At 34.6% G+C, this 14479-nt stretch overlaps 1 protein-coding gene across 2 annotated transcripts in view; it reads left to right on the top strand.

The window, feature by feature from the left end:
- The window catches only part of ABCE1 (ATP binding cassette subfamily E member 1), a 29505-nt gene that overhangs the window by 4383 nt on the left and 10643 nt on the right, over nucleotides 1-14479 (top strand). The window contains exons 2-9 of one of the 2 annotated variants that reach the window (XM_035022989.1): nucleotides 1791-1920; nucleotides 3221-3306; nucleotides 6047-6144; nucleotides 7120-7237; nucleotides 7843-7980; nucleotides 8125-8194; nucleotides 8437-8533; nucleotides 9428-9517. In XM_035022989.1, the coding sequence (XP_034878880.1) occupies nucleotides 1818-1920; nucleotides 3221-3306; nucleotides 6047-6144; nucleotides 7120-7237; nucleotides 7843-7980; nucleotides 8125-8194; nucleotides 8437-8533; nucleotides 9428-9517 (800 nt within the window). In that variant the 5' untranslated portion in view covers nucleotides 1791-1817. The remainder of the gene's footprint in view (nucleotides 1-1790; nucleotides 1921-3220; nucleotides 3307-6046; nucleotides 6145-7119; nucleotides 7238-7842; nucleotides 7981-8124; nucleotides 8195-8436; nucleotides 8534-9427; nucleotides 9518-14479) is intronic. The other variant, XM_035022990.1, reaches the window with a different exon arrangement.

The following is a 14479-nucleotide window of genomic DNA, read 5'->3' as shown; positions in this document are numbered from 1 at the left end:
AGTGGCGGTTGGAGAATGGGGTATTTGAATGGAAGTTATAAAAGGATTGCAGTTATTGGTAATAAGAAGGTCAAGGATTTCACCAAAGGAATGAGGGGTTGAGGGAGGGTGAAAGAAAGATCACTGGAGGAGAGAGGTTACTGAACTAAGAAGACAGGCTATTAATAGAAAGATCATCTATGAACATACTGAAATCAAGAATTATGACAGGAGCTGTAAAAGAGAGAGTGAAAATTGGCCAAGGGCAGAAGTCCTCAAATGGAAGGGAGTGATCTGATGGTCAGTGAATGACTAAAGCAGTTGGATGATCTAGAGGCAAAAGCTGACTTTTTAGTGAGGAGGGAGAGGTAAGATAGTCTGGGAGCAACACTGAGGAACATGCTCTCTTATCCCTCTCCAAGCCTAATGGTATTGCAGCGTGTGAGAAAGACAGAGGTCTACAAAGGGAAGCAGTCAGTCAAAAAAAAAAAAGAGAATTGATTATCACAGTCCTTGATAGAAAAGGCCAACAGATTGTCTTTGTCAGTGGGTAGTCTTTTGGCTTCAGGTTCTGCCATTACATACTGGAATAACCTGGAATTTTAAGATAGTTTTTGGAATTACTTACTTTAATCACTATTCTGAGAAAATTGATGTCTGTCACTAAGTCCAATATTATAGAAGATTTATAAGTTCACTTTGACCTTAGTTGCATAATTGATGGCACTGTTAATTATTAAGACTTATAAAAGCTTTAAAAGTGAGCAGAGTCTATACTTACGGTTCCTTAGTCTTCTTTTCATATTAATGCTATTAGCATAAAATTCATCTTGGCCATATTACAAATTCCCAGAGAAATGCAGTTTTAATTTTTTCCCCTTAATCAACATCATGGTCACAACCTTAATAATAACTTCCATTAGTAGCATCATTAATAGTCCAATAAGATATGAAATAATACTTAATTTGAGGGAGGGAATAGACATCTTTATTATGTATTACTTTTTCACATCAGCTCCTATTCTGTTTTATTGGACTGTCTCACACTGGTATCAGTATTAGTTAGGAGACATTATATCATTTTTGTCCATCAAGTATAGTTTCCCCATCCCCTTTATTCTTTTTCCTTTTCCTAGCCATTCTTTTTGCATAAGAGCTTTCATTTTGGTTTGTCTGGTTTTTTTTTTTCTTTGAAATTGGATTAAATGTGTAAATTTGAGGAAGGCTGAAATCTCTGGTATTGACTATTCTATATTATAAAAACTGAGACAGTATGTCATTCTGTTTGTTCAGGTCTTTTATGTTTCTCGGTTATGGTTTGAAAGTTTCCTCACATGTATATATTTTTGTTAACTTGATTCCTAGATCTTTTCTTTTTTGTGACCATTGAAAATGATGTTTTTTCTTTTTTATATGAATCTTCTGATCAGTAGTATATATGTAAAATTTTGTTTTTTTTAAAGATTTTATTTATTTATTTGAGACAGAGAGAATGAGAGAGACAGAGAGCACATGAGAGGAGGGAGGGTCAGAGGGAGAAGCAGACTCCCTGCCGAGCAGGGAGCCCGATGCGGGACTCGATCCCGGGACTCCAGGATCATGACCTGAGCCGAAGGCAGTCGCTTAACCAACTGAGCCACCCAGGCGCCCTGTGTTTTCATCCTTACTAAATTATTTTATTGCTTTTACTAGTTTTTTTAGTAGTTACAGATAATCATATCTGAATATAGTGATAATTTAATGCCTGTGACTCATTTCTCTTAACTAATTGCATTGACCGTGCCATAATTTTGTAAATTTTTCTTTACTAGAAGAGCTGGATATTCTTTCTTAGAATTATGGCGGATAAATTAACAAGAATTGCTATCGTCAACCATGACAAATGTAAACCTAAGAAATGTCGGCAGGAGTGCAAAAAGAGTTGCCCTGTGGTTCGAATGGGTAAGCTGTTCTGTGGATCATTTAAAGATAAGAGAAGGATAAAAGAAATAAATTGGCTTCATAGTTCTCTAGGCATATACTTTTTTCCTATTAGTTTCTTTAAAATATAGGGATAAGACCAGATTTTGTTCTAAATTTCTTTTACTGCTTTGTGACCAAATGATCTCTTTTTGTTAATGGTGGAATAACGTATTTTTATCAGTATTTTTTAAAGTTCATTTTGACTACCGAGATTCTTACTGTTCTAGGAAAGTTCTGTAATTTAAGTCATGGAGAAAGGACTAATATATTTGTTTTTGATAGTATTCTCATTTTAAAAAGCAAGAATGAATAGCTTACTAAGAATGGCTGATTCTTGAGCTTTTGCTGTATTTTCAAGATTAAATAAATTTAAAACAATCTGGAATTATTGGTAGTCTTTAAGGGTTACGTTAAGGTAATTGTTACTTTTACTGTATTAGTGAGGTATAAGCTTTTTGAATCTTTTTTTTCTTTTTTTTTTTTTTTTTAAGATTTTATTTATTTATTTGAGAGAGAGAGAGCACATGAGAGGGGGGAGGGTCAGAGGGAGAAGCAGATCCGTGCTGAGCAGGGAGCCCAATGTGGGACTCGATCCTGGGACTCCAGGATCATGACCTGAGCCGAAGGCAGTCGCTTAACCAACTGAGCCACCAGGCGCCCAAGCTTTTTGAATCTTAAAAGAAACTTTAGATGTCATCTATTATATTCTACCATGCTATTTAGAAATTCCATTATTAATATCCCTAATGTCAAGTTTAATTTCGTGTGTATATTGAATGACTACATACCTTTTCGGAGTATCACTGATTTAGCTAATGTATTATATTCCTTTCTCTACATTACCATTTCCAAGGCATATATTGTGAATTAAATATTCAGGTCAGACAGCTTAAAAATAAAACTGTTATGGGAGCACCGGTCTGGCTCAGAAGAGCATGCAACTCTTGATCCCGGGGTCATGAGTTTGAGCCCCACAGTGGGGGTAAAGATTACTTAAATAAACTTTTAAAAAAATTAAAAAATAAAGCTTTCAGGATCTGCCATAGTTTTATGAGCATATTTTCTTCCCCAGTAGTAAATTAATGTATACTAATTATAATTAATCCCCACAAAACTCTGATTTTTTTTAGGATGTTGTCTCAATTGTATTTCTTTGTGTGGCCTTTGTTTTTGAAAATCTGCTTCTGTATGGAGATTTGGAACCAGAATTACCTAAATAACAATGTTGAGAAAATTAGAATGCCAAGGAAAATAATGTAACTCTCTTTTTCTTTGCCAGGAAAATTATGCATAGAGGTTACACCCCAGAGCAAAATAGCATGGATTTCTGAAACCCTTTGTATTGGTTGTGGTATTTGTATTAAGGTAAGTGATATTTTATTTATGGGATCAAATTTGGAACCTGAAGAAGTCAGAAAATTCTGAATACATTATAACTATTTTTAAAGAAGCAAAATGTAAAGCAGTGAATTAAAAATGTAAATTTAGGAAAATGGTGTTCTGTCAATAATCTAATATTTAATATTGTTGCTTTTTGAAGTAACTAAACCACCCTATGTAAAAGTTATCCTTGCCGTACTCAACTTTGGAAAGCCATTTCCAACCAAAATTAATTTCTCTTTTTTCACCCCCTTTTTTTCTCACCCTTTTATGAGGACATTCTTTCCCATGTCTTTACAAGTACTTGGAAATATAAATACAAAAAGTGTGAGTCATATTACATGCAGTTCCTTCAAGTCTGTATTTAACTTTAAATCATACCTAAATGCATACAGCCAAAATTGTTTGAATTTAACCTAATCCTTAAATGCTTCTGCTATATTATACATTTCTTCTGTTGCAGTTATCACAGTAGTGTAATTCTTCAAAATACCTCGGTTAGTTTTTGTTGCATTGAATAGTTTGGTTAGGGCTTTTAACTTTAAAATGAAAGATTTCCAAATTTAGTTCATAAACAATAAGAACCAGTACGTTAAATTCTTATTTTGGGTATTTTTATTTGTAGATAATATTTTTAGAAAGGAACTTTACCAGAGTATGGATACCACCCTGTTAACTGATTCTAATAAGGTTTATGTGTATTTTACATTTGTTTCTGAATCCTTAGTTAAGTATCCAGAAAGATTTCATTGGTATCTAAAAGTGTTTTCTCTTGTTTTGAAAATATAATCAGGAAACATTCCTGCCAGCAAACATTTACTAATCTCTTGTTATATGCCTGTCAATGTTGCGGGTGCTGGAGATCTGATTTTGAACAATATATTATCTTCTACTCTGTTTTCTTCTTTACTGCTGTAGAAAAATGAGATCTCAAATTTTGGGGTATACTTCAGTGGCTGAAAAGATACTGATGTGATGAATCTGTTTGGGGGTGGGGGTAGTATATACCCCTTGAGCCCTAAAATACTTACAAAATGTACCTCATAGATGAAACAGTATGGATTTTTTTTCTTGTAGATTTAAGGAAGCTTAGATTACTTTTCAGCCTATAAACATTTTATGTACATTGATACAATAATAGAAAATTTCTGTAAATGGAGGTAACTCCATTGGCAGAAAACTATCTTATGTGAAGAAGAATTAATAGTTTTGGTTAGAGGGTGGTAATTACATTGTTAGAATACAAGAATTATTTTTTTAATTCTCTGTGTTCTTATAACTTATAAAATGGGAATTCACTGAAATCTTTATCTACAGAGACTTTTGAATTGATCCCCTCAGATCTTTGAACCGTTCTGCTAAACAGATCTCTAATCTGGGGTTTTATTGTTTGGATGTACCTTTATAAATTTCTCTGAGAAATTTTTCTAGTCACATTGCTGCTCTTAAATAACCTTCCAGTTCTTGCCATTCTTGTTTCTTGGACATTTATCTGATTGATAAACTGTTATTTGAATTAATTAATGAATTAATTTTTTTAATGTGAATTTACTCAATTGGAATATAAAGCATCTTTTTCATATGAGATGGTTAAAAACCACAATGGAAAGACATTAATCCTTGCTCTGTGCAAATATTATGCTAGCTGATGATGGGACATAAATAGACCCAAAAAAGGTACAATCCATAAAGGACTAAACCTTAACCATAAAGACCTTAAAGGACCCTACAAAGTAGAAAAGCAAGCATACAAAGACAGGAAGAAGGAAATAGTGAGAGGGCATCTGTCATCAACTGAATATGGAATGGTATACTCAGTAACCATGTTTTATCTTGCCTCTTAGCTTCATCTAATAATATTAAAAAACACACAGAGGGGAAAAAAACCCCTCAATTTTTGTAAGGTTTTTCAGTAAGTATTAAAAACATATTAGAAGTCTAAAAATATGCCAGTCACTAAGGGAGAAAATTAGCTAATATGATTCTTGCCTTCAAAGAACTTAACTTTTATTTATTTATTTTTTTTAAAAGATTTTATTTATTTGACAGAGAGAGACACAGCGAGAGAGGGAACACAAGCAGGGGGAGTGGGAGAGGGAGAAGCAGGCTTCCCGCTGAGCAGGGAGCCCGATGTGGGACTCGATCCCAGGACCCTGGAATCATGACCTGAGCCGAAGGCAGATGCTTAACGACTGAGCCACCCAGGCACCCCAACTTTTATTTTTTAAGTAAATAAGAAAGTGAAGCAATATTTTAGATCTTTGTGAAATTCCCACATTTGGGTGGGTTTTGTTTTTGTGTTTTTTTTTTTAAGTTTTTTTTTAATATCTACAGCCAATGTTGGGCTTGAACTCATGACCCCAAGATCAAGAGTCGCATGCTTTCCCAGCTGAGCCAGCCAGGCGACCCATAATTCCTACATTTGGAAGATTGCTTATAAAAAATTCTTAATGTATCCATTTTAGTCATATAGATATATTTTTTTTAAAAAGATGTATTCATTTATTTTAGAGCGCACCTGAGTGGGGGGAGGGCAGAGGAAGAAAATCTCAAGCAGACTCCCCATTTAGCGTGGAACCTCACTTGGGGCTCTATCCCACGATCCTGAGATCATGACCTGAGCCGAAATCAAGAGTCGGATGCTTAACCGACTGAGCCACCCAGGCGCCCCAGTCATATGTGTATTTCTAAAAATTAACACAAAATTCTTTACTTTAAATAACAGAAATGCCCCTTTGGCGCCTTATCAATTGTCAATTTACCAAGCAACTTGGAAAAAGAAACAACACATCGATATTGTGCCAATGCCTTCAAACTTCACAGGTATATTTTCAAGTCAACATTCCTCTTTCCTTCGGTCAAAAGTAAAATACATTTGGAATTTTCAGAGAAATATAAAAATGGGGAAAGATATTAACCATCCACTAAAGAGAAATGCAAAACTATAACATCATACAGAATCAAACTGTATATGTCAGTGGTTCATTCTGGCTAACATTAGAATTACCTGGGATTTTTTTTTTTTTTTTTAAACTAATACCTCGGTTTCAGCCCCGTTGAATTACCCATATCCCCAGATACAAAATCTAGACCTCAGTAAGTTGTAAAAGCTCCCAGGTGATTCAAATATACAAGTGAGGTTGAGAATCTCTATTGTTAATAATACCCTTATCCCCAAAATAACTTTTAAGGGAACTTATTCTCTATCCATGAATCTCATCTACAGAGAATATTACGCTGAACACTGATATTTTGAATCTGGGAGTCTAGATTTACTAATAAAAAGGTATTTCTCAACCTGCCAGCTTTAAAGAGCCTACTGCAACAGGGAGAATGAAGTGGAATATTTCTGGTTCATGTGGCACTTTTCTCCTTGTAAGTAAATGGCAGGCCCCCCCCCAAAAAAAAAAAAAAAAAAAAAAAAAAACAGTGTGAGGTTGCACTTGCTATGCAATTTCGTACCAAAGCATTTGGTTATACATTAAAACTTAGCCTTATATGTAAAGGAGAAGTACTTTAGAATGGACTTGAATGAAAATTGAAAAATAAAATTTGGAGTAATATTGGTCATGGATGCATTTCTAACAATTAACAGTTTAGTTAATCTTGGCTGTTTTTTTTTCTAATAGCCAATAATATCTGGCATATATCTCTTAGCTCAATAATATCTGGCATACATCTCTTAGCTTATTAATGGATGTGTGTGGAGTGCACGTGCATTAAAATACATGATCCTAATATTATGTGGCTTTTTCTACCTAAGTCCTGTTTTATTATTTTTTTGTATACTTATGACAGGTTGCCTATTCCTCGTCCAGGTGAAGTTTTGGGATTAGTTGGAACTAATGGAATTGGAAAGTCAACTGCTTTAAAAATTTTAGCAGGAAAGCAAAAGCCAAATCTTGGAAAGTATGACGTATGTATACCACCTTATGAATATGAATACTTTAGGTCAGTTTTATGCGACTTTGAAGGAGAGGATATAATTTTTTTTAATATCTTATTTTCAACATTATTCATTAATTAATGCTGAGAAACTATATATAGATGAAACTCCTTTTTAATTAAGATCTGTTAATCTTCTTAACTGACAAATCTGAGTTTCCCTTAACTGTTAGCCATCTAAACTTTAGATGCCAGAGGATTCTATTTGGATATAAAGTTGACCCTTGAACCAAAGTGCGGGTGTTATTTGTGCTGACCCCCGCACATACGTTTGAAAGTCTGTATATAACTTTTGACTTCCCAAAAACTTAACTATTAATAGCCTACTGTTGATCAGAAGCCTTAGCAAGAACCGTCAATTACACATTTCATATATGTATTATATACTGTATTCTTATGGTAAAGTCAGCTAGAGAAAAGATGTTACTGAGTAAATCACAAGGAAGAGAAAATATATTTATGGTACTTTACTGTAATTATCAAAAAAAATTCACCCATATTGTTCAGGAGTCAACTGTATAAGTCATCCTTTTTGCATTATTGTGTATTATTAAATTCAGATAATTATATTTCTAGGATCCACCTGATTGGCAAGAAATTTTGACTTACTTCCGTGGATCCGAATTGCAAAATTACTTTACCAAGATTCTAGAAGATGACTTAAAAGCCATTATCAAACCTCAGTATGTAGACCAGATTCCCAAGGCTGCAAAGGTCAGTTACTCTTTAGGAGGAATTTATGTGTTATACATATTTGTGGAAGTATCAGAGATGTATCAACTAAACGTGGTTTACTTTGTAACTCATTTTAATATTGAAGAAAAATAGTAGTTAACTATTTCTGGTATATTACGACAGGGGACAGTGGGGTCTATTTTGGACCGAAAGGATGAAACAAAGACACAAGCAATTGTATGTCAACAGCTTGGTAAGTGTTTATTTTGTGTATATGTTTTAATAGGCCCTGAACTTAACTCATAAAGACAGATACCTTTTATACAGATTGCTGAAATAAATGGGAAAATTTCTAGTAATTGTATTTACATTCTTTGTTAACACAATTTTCAACTGAGATATCATTCACACTCAGAATGATGTACAGTATACATTTTGCCTAGAAAGGTAAAATAAAACTTAGAACATTGAACACAGTGTCTATGTTCTTTGTAGATTTAACCCATCTAAAAGAACGAAATGTTGAAGATCTTTCAGGAGGAGAGTTGCAGAGATTTGCTTGTGCTGTCGTTTGCATACAGAAAGCTGATATGTAGGTTGCTTTACACCTTTTGTATATCTTAATCCTTATTTTAGAGTTTTTATTTATAATACTGCTAATAAAGCCGTGCTTTTGAGAGAAATTAACAGAAATAATATCTAAGGTTCTACTTTTGAGGTAAGATATGGAAGCAGTTGTGCACCCATTGCCCATTCCCTGTTACTCCCGCAAGGAGAGACTAACTCATTTATTTAGATAAGTACTTTACAACTTACGGTTGCAGCACTTTTTAATATAATCAGTTGCTTATTATTTACACTATATTTATACATAAAAAGATTTTTAAACAACCAGGCCAACAAGTTTTTTTAAATACCTCAAGTAGAATATGAGGTCTTTTAGGTTACCCTAAAAAGGGTGGCATGCCATGTGAGAGAGAGAGAAAGGAAGAAGGAGTTTGCTTCCTACTTTCTGGTGCCTCTCTTCTCCCAGATACTTTTTGCTCCCATCTTTTTCCACATTTCTACTCTGGCATCCAATGCAGGCTAGGTCTTTTGCACATAGTATTCTATAATTCTCTGCGGTGCCCTCCTTTTCAAAAACTTACTTGTTTTAATGCATCTGATTTTAGCTAATCAAGAGAAACCTCTCTGAATTACTTCAGACTATATCAGAATATCTTTCATGAGGAGATAATAATGTGTAAGTTAGCCTAAGCTGAGAGTCTCTCCCCAGGCTTGATAGGCAGCCCTGCTTTCATAATTTTTTTTCGTCTTTTTACTTTTGAACAGAGTACAGAAGTTCTTACCCTCATGCAGTGGACTCCTCTTTAGTGTAAGAGGGGATTGTTGTTAAATCAGAAACCATATTACAGGGATTTAAAATATCATGTAAGAGAGAATTATATGTCTTGCAAATTATTATATTTGCTTTTCTTCTTCATAGTTTCATGTTTGATGAACCTTCTAGTTACCTAGATGTCAAGCAGCGTTTAAAGGCTGCTATCACTATACGATCTCTAATAAATCCAGATAGGTAAGTACAGATTTGTATATGTCTCTCTTATTTTAATTGGGGAGTTATACAAATTTCTAAAGATTAACACTGGGATCCGCAATGTCATATACATGTGTATGTTTTCTGTTTCAGTTATTTAGAGCTACCACTTGAAATTATCTTCCTCTATCTAGAACAGAGGGTCTTAATGCAAGATTTCTTTACTACCATGCCTGTCTCCAGGTAGCCTAGAGATACTCTGAAATGATATGAAAGTTCTGGCATCTCTGTATGGATTTCTGGGAGGCAGGTCATTAGCTTTTACCAGATCCTCAAATGGAGAAGTCACTCAGACACACAAAATTTAGAACATTATAAGGCTCACCAGAGTAACTCTGGTTGTTTAGGATCTTACTTAACCCGTTAAGTAATCACAACACCCTGTGTTTATGGGGTACTTTTGTAATTTGCAGAAATTTTAAATCCATTCTCTCCTTTGAGCCTCATAGTAATCTTTTTGTTAGACTCTTTAGGTGGTACTCCCATTTTGTAGATGAAGAAGTTTAAGGTCAGAAATGGTGGTTATTTGTTCTAGGTTACAAATTTACTATGTGGCAAAGCTATGGCCAAAACCCAGGGATCTTTTCCTGTGTAGTATTTTCTATGCCTCTTTCTATCAGTGACTGATTAAATACACAGCCAATATAAGAATGCAGGAGAAATCCCTAGGGTAAAAACCAAAGAGAGAACCATAAAGAGAAGAGACCAAGATATGGGTTTCCTGAGGGATGTTGCTCATCTATAATAGGTCTTGGGCTTTAACAACCACTCGTGAGCAGGAAACAAAGCCTTGTGTATTGGAGTATCACATAAAATGCCAGGACTCTCAAAGAACTGCTTTATCAGCAAAACACAAGCATGTGGAGATGTCAAGGAAGCATATATCTCATTCACTGAGCTCACTGAGAATAGAGGGATGGCTCCCCTTCAAATATATTCATTGACCAGCAGCTCACATGGATATGGAATTAAAATTTATATAATCACGGGAGTCTAAACTCATCACAGTAAGAAAGTAACATAAAAAGAGGGTCCTAGAATTTAGTCCTATGGCACCTAGCAGAAGCAAATACAAAACCACTTTGCAGGGATATGCCCGCAACCCTAGTCAGTCATACAGGATTCCTACAAGTAAAGACTCATGATCCAAATAATACTAGGAAACCATCTGCAAATTAATCAGTAGGCACAACAGACAACAGGACTAGACCTTTAAGAATGTCTCAGGTGACATTCTCAAAGAAACTATAAAATAATAGTATCTAAAATAAAAAACATAAAAGGATACAAAATCGTAGGAATATGGTACCACGAAAAGGCAATAGGTAAATATTCAAAAAACACAAACAGATTTAGAAATTGAAAGTGCACCTGTGACATTAAAAGCTCAGTGGACAGCTCACACAGGTTAGGGACAGCAGAAAAGAGCATTAGAAACCTGAAAAGTTGATCTGTGCAAGTTACCAGAATGCAGCAGATTGAGAATGAGATTGAACTCAGATTGAGTTCAGAGGGACGTTTAGAGAATGGAATGAGAAGACTATTTACATGTATTTTAATAGGAGTCTGAGAAATAAAGCCATGGCAAGGTCATGGCTAAAGGTACAAATGATCCACATAAATACTTTGAAATGAAACTTAAAATATCAGTGATAAAGAGACATTGTTAGTTGAGTCAAAGAGTAGCTATAATTTTCACTACATATGTAGGCCTGGACATTATGATAGACTCTTTAAGGAATATAAGAATATAACATGTAGTCCCAGTATTCAAAGACTTCACAATCTGGTAAAGAAAAGAATATACAAGCAGTCAAGCCAGTGGTTTGCAACCCTAGCCACTTTTTATAAAATATTTTTATATACCCTTATTATGAAAATCATAGATATCTATTTTCACACATAATTTTTTTTAAATATCACATAACATCCTAACCATAATAAAAAGAGCTAAAAGGAAAATAATTTGCAACCAGGTGACATGTACTTAATATGTAAATGTTCTGGGGGCGTCTGGGTGGCTCAGTCGGTTAAGTGTCCGACTCTTGGTTTCAGCTCAGGTCATGATCTCAGGGTCATGGGACCGGGCACTGCATCAGGCTCCACACCCAGCAGAGTCTGCTTGGGATTCTCTTCCTCTCCCTCTGCCCCTACTCCTGCTTACTGGTATTCTCTCTCTCTCAAATAAAATTTTAAAAAATATGTAAATGTTCAGGCAAATCACTATAATCCTATATTTTGAGAGGGCAGTAACCATAATTGTAATAGTGATAACATGTCAAAACAAATTAAATTGACAAAGTGAAGAAAATGATTGAATTAGACACTTTCACAACTGTCTTGGGTGTTATTTATAGATAAAGGATTAAAATAATCTCTTTGTAAGTGATAGACTGATGAAAAAAGTGATAAGAAGTCTGTGCATCCTGAAATTCTGTGACATGTCAAGGCAATGTTCAGTCTTAATGCTGTAAAAAGATTTCAGAGATCATGTTCTTAAAACAAGAAATAGAGCATGGATTGGAGAAAGGACACTAATACGCAAGATTTTTTAGCATTTGGCCTCCAAGAACATCTTTGGTAAGATTAAAAACCAGCAGGTAACCCAAAATTAATTGTAGGAATTTCACAGCATAGATTTCTCATTATGTTGCAGATTTGTTTTTTTCCAAACCCTCAGAAAATAGAGTGGCTCACCTAAATCTTTTTTACATTTTGGACCTCTGTGTAAGCTCCACCTAAAGGTAGCGGTATCAGAAGGTGTGACCTGGTTTTTTTCTTCTTTTCAAAGCAAATTAAAAGCCCCTAGATGATACTATGCTGCCTTACACTGAGTCATGAAAATTTTAGTGCTAAAAAGTAGATAGTTATTCCAGATAATGGAACATTGCCAACAAAGATACCAAGGCAGGATGAGTATTGGCTCACTTACGTGATTTGCCATTTTTATTGATGCTTCTTACTACCAGTGTGGTAGGAAAAAAAAATTTTTTTTTTAAGATTTTTATTTATTTGATAGAGCATAAGCAGGGGGAGTGGGAAAGGGAGAAGCAGACTCCCTCCTGAGCAGGGAGTCAGATGCAGGGTTTGATTCCAGGACCCTGGGATCATGACATGAGCTGAAGGCAGACGTTTAACCAACTGAGCCACCCAGACACCCCGAAAACTTTTTAATATTTTCTTTTCATAATTAAAATTGTCCCTATTTTTTTTTTTCATTCCTTTTACCACCTGATACCTAGATTGCTTAATAGCCTCCTTTAAAAAGTCTGGTTCTTCTTGCCAGATTAATCTAAAATGTTTTTTTCTTATTCTTTTATTCGTATCCTCTAGCCATATGTTGCTATCTTAATTTTAATTGAAATTAAAAATTCATTCCTTAAGTCAGACTACTCACATTCCATGTGCTCCACATTCCAAGTAGCTACTTGCTACCGTATATGGACACTAGAACGTTTTCATAACCATAGAAAGTTCTACTGGACAATGCTATTTAAGAACCTACCATTTTCCCCCATTGCCAATTAGCATAAGTCCAAATTCTTCATTTTGTCATTCAGCAGACTTATTAAACATCTCTTTGGTACATATCACAAGACTAAAAATTATAGAGGTGCTAAAATGTACTATATAGTCTCACTTCATAAAATTTAGGGACAAGTTGTAGAAATACTCAAAAATAATAAAATCTAAGTATCAGTTCAGAATTAGAAAGGGTCAAGAGTTGGGGAAAGGTCATTTGCATATTAGGAGAGGTGTTTCCTACAGTAGGTAGAATTTGTGATGGACCTTACAGGGTTGAGTAAGATTTCAACAGGTGAGGATTTAGACAAGAGACCATTTAGGAGAAGGAACAGTCCTTAGACACATAGAAATGGAAAAGTGGATTGATCAGGAAACAATGAAAGATCCATTTTTCAGTGTGCCTTATACATACATGAAGAGAAATAGTACCTGAAGTTTTGGAAAGTCTTGAAAGCAAGTCTCAGGATGTTAATTTGTTTATTTGCAACTGAGAGCCATATCTGGGAACCTGGAAAAAATGATGTTTGTTAAAAGTCTGTAGCAATCTTGAAAGAAATCTGAGACCCTGAACTAGAGTTTAGGCAGAAAAAGAAAGGGATGAAATGAACACACAAGACATTGTTGGGAAAGAGTTGACAGACTTGACAATTTAAACAGTATGTCATTGGGAATAAAATTAGTTTTTTTTTTTTTACAGGAGTAACGATTCCATTAATACAAATATGGAGAATATTTGTACAGGAAACAAATTAAGTTGGAATTTGAGGTGTCTGTAGGACATTGCTTTTTTAACATTTTGAACTAACTCGAATAGGAATAAAGTGCTGCATAAAAGTTTCATGACTGTTTTTTGCCGGTAGTTTGTACGCTAGCAGTACTGTTACCTCCCACTTCAAAAGTCATGTCCTGTCCCATCCCACTCACATAGTACTCCAGTACACACCTTTTTCCTTTCTGACCTTCAGTGGATTTTATATCTAGAGAACATACTTGCCTGTGTAGTTTTTTGGTAATGTTTTGTGTCTATCCCTTGTTTTCCCCAGCTAAATGGAAAATTCTCCAGTTAAGCTTCCTGTCATATTATTCTCTGCATCCCCTTCTACAGCTAGCATATGGGACAGGACAACTACAGCTAGCATAAGGGACAGCTTAATCTGTGAGAGGAATAGCGTAATAGTTTAGGCTACATCAGGTTTAAATCTACTGTAACTGTTTCTGCTTGGTAAAATTTATTTAAAAATGTGTTCTTTATTGGCAAAACACATTTATTTCATGTATCCATAAATTGTTTCCTGTTAATTTTGTCCCCCTTCCTTTTAGTTTAGGAAAACAATTTGAAATGGAAGATAATGAGTCTTATTTTAAAGAAAATGTTTTAAGGCTTTTGTTTAGTATTGTCTCTACATTTAATTTTTT

Source organism: Mirounga leonina, unplaced genomic scaffold, assembly GCF_011800145.1.
Source record: "Mirounga leonina isolate KUSES-001 unplaced genomic scaffold, KU_Mleo_1.0 Mir_176, whole genome shotgun sequence".
NCBI classification, from domain to species: Eukaryota; Metazoa; Chordata; class Mammalia; order Carnivora; family Phocidae; genus Mirounga; species Mirounga leonina.
The sequence above is the reverse complement of the archived record's forward strand: the minus strand, read 5'-3'. Positions and strand labels throughout refer to the sequence as shown.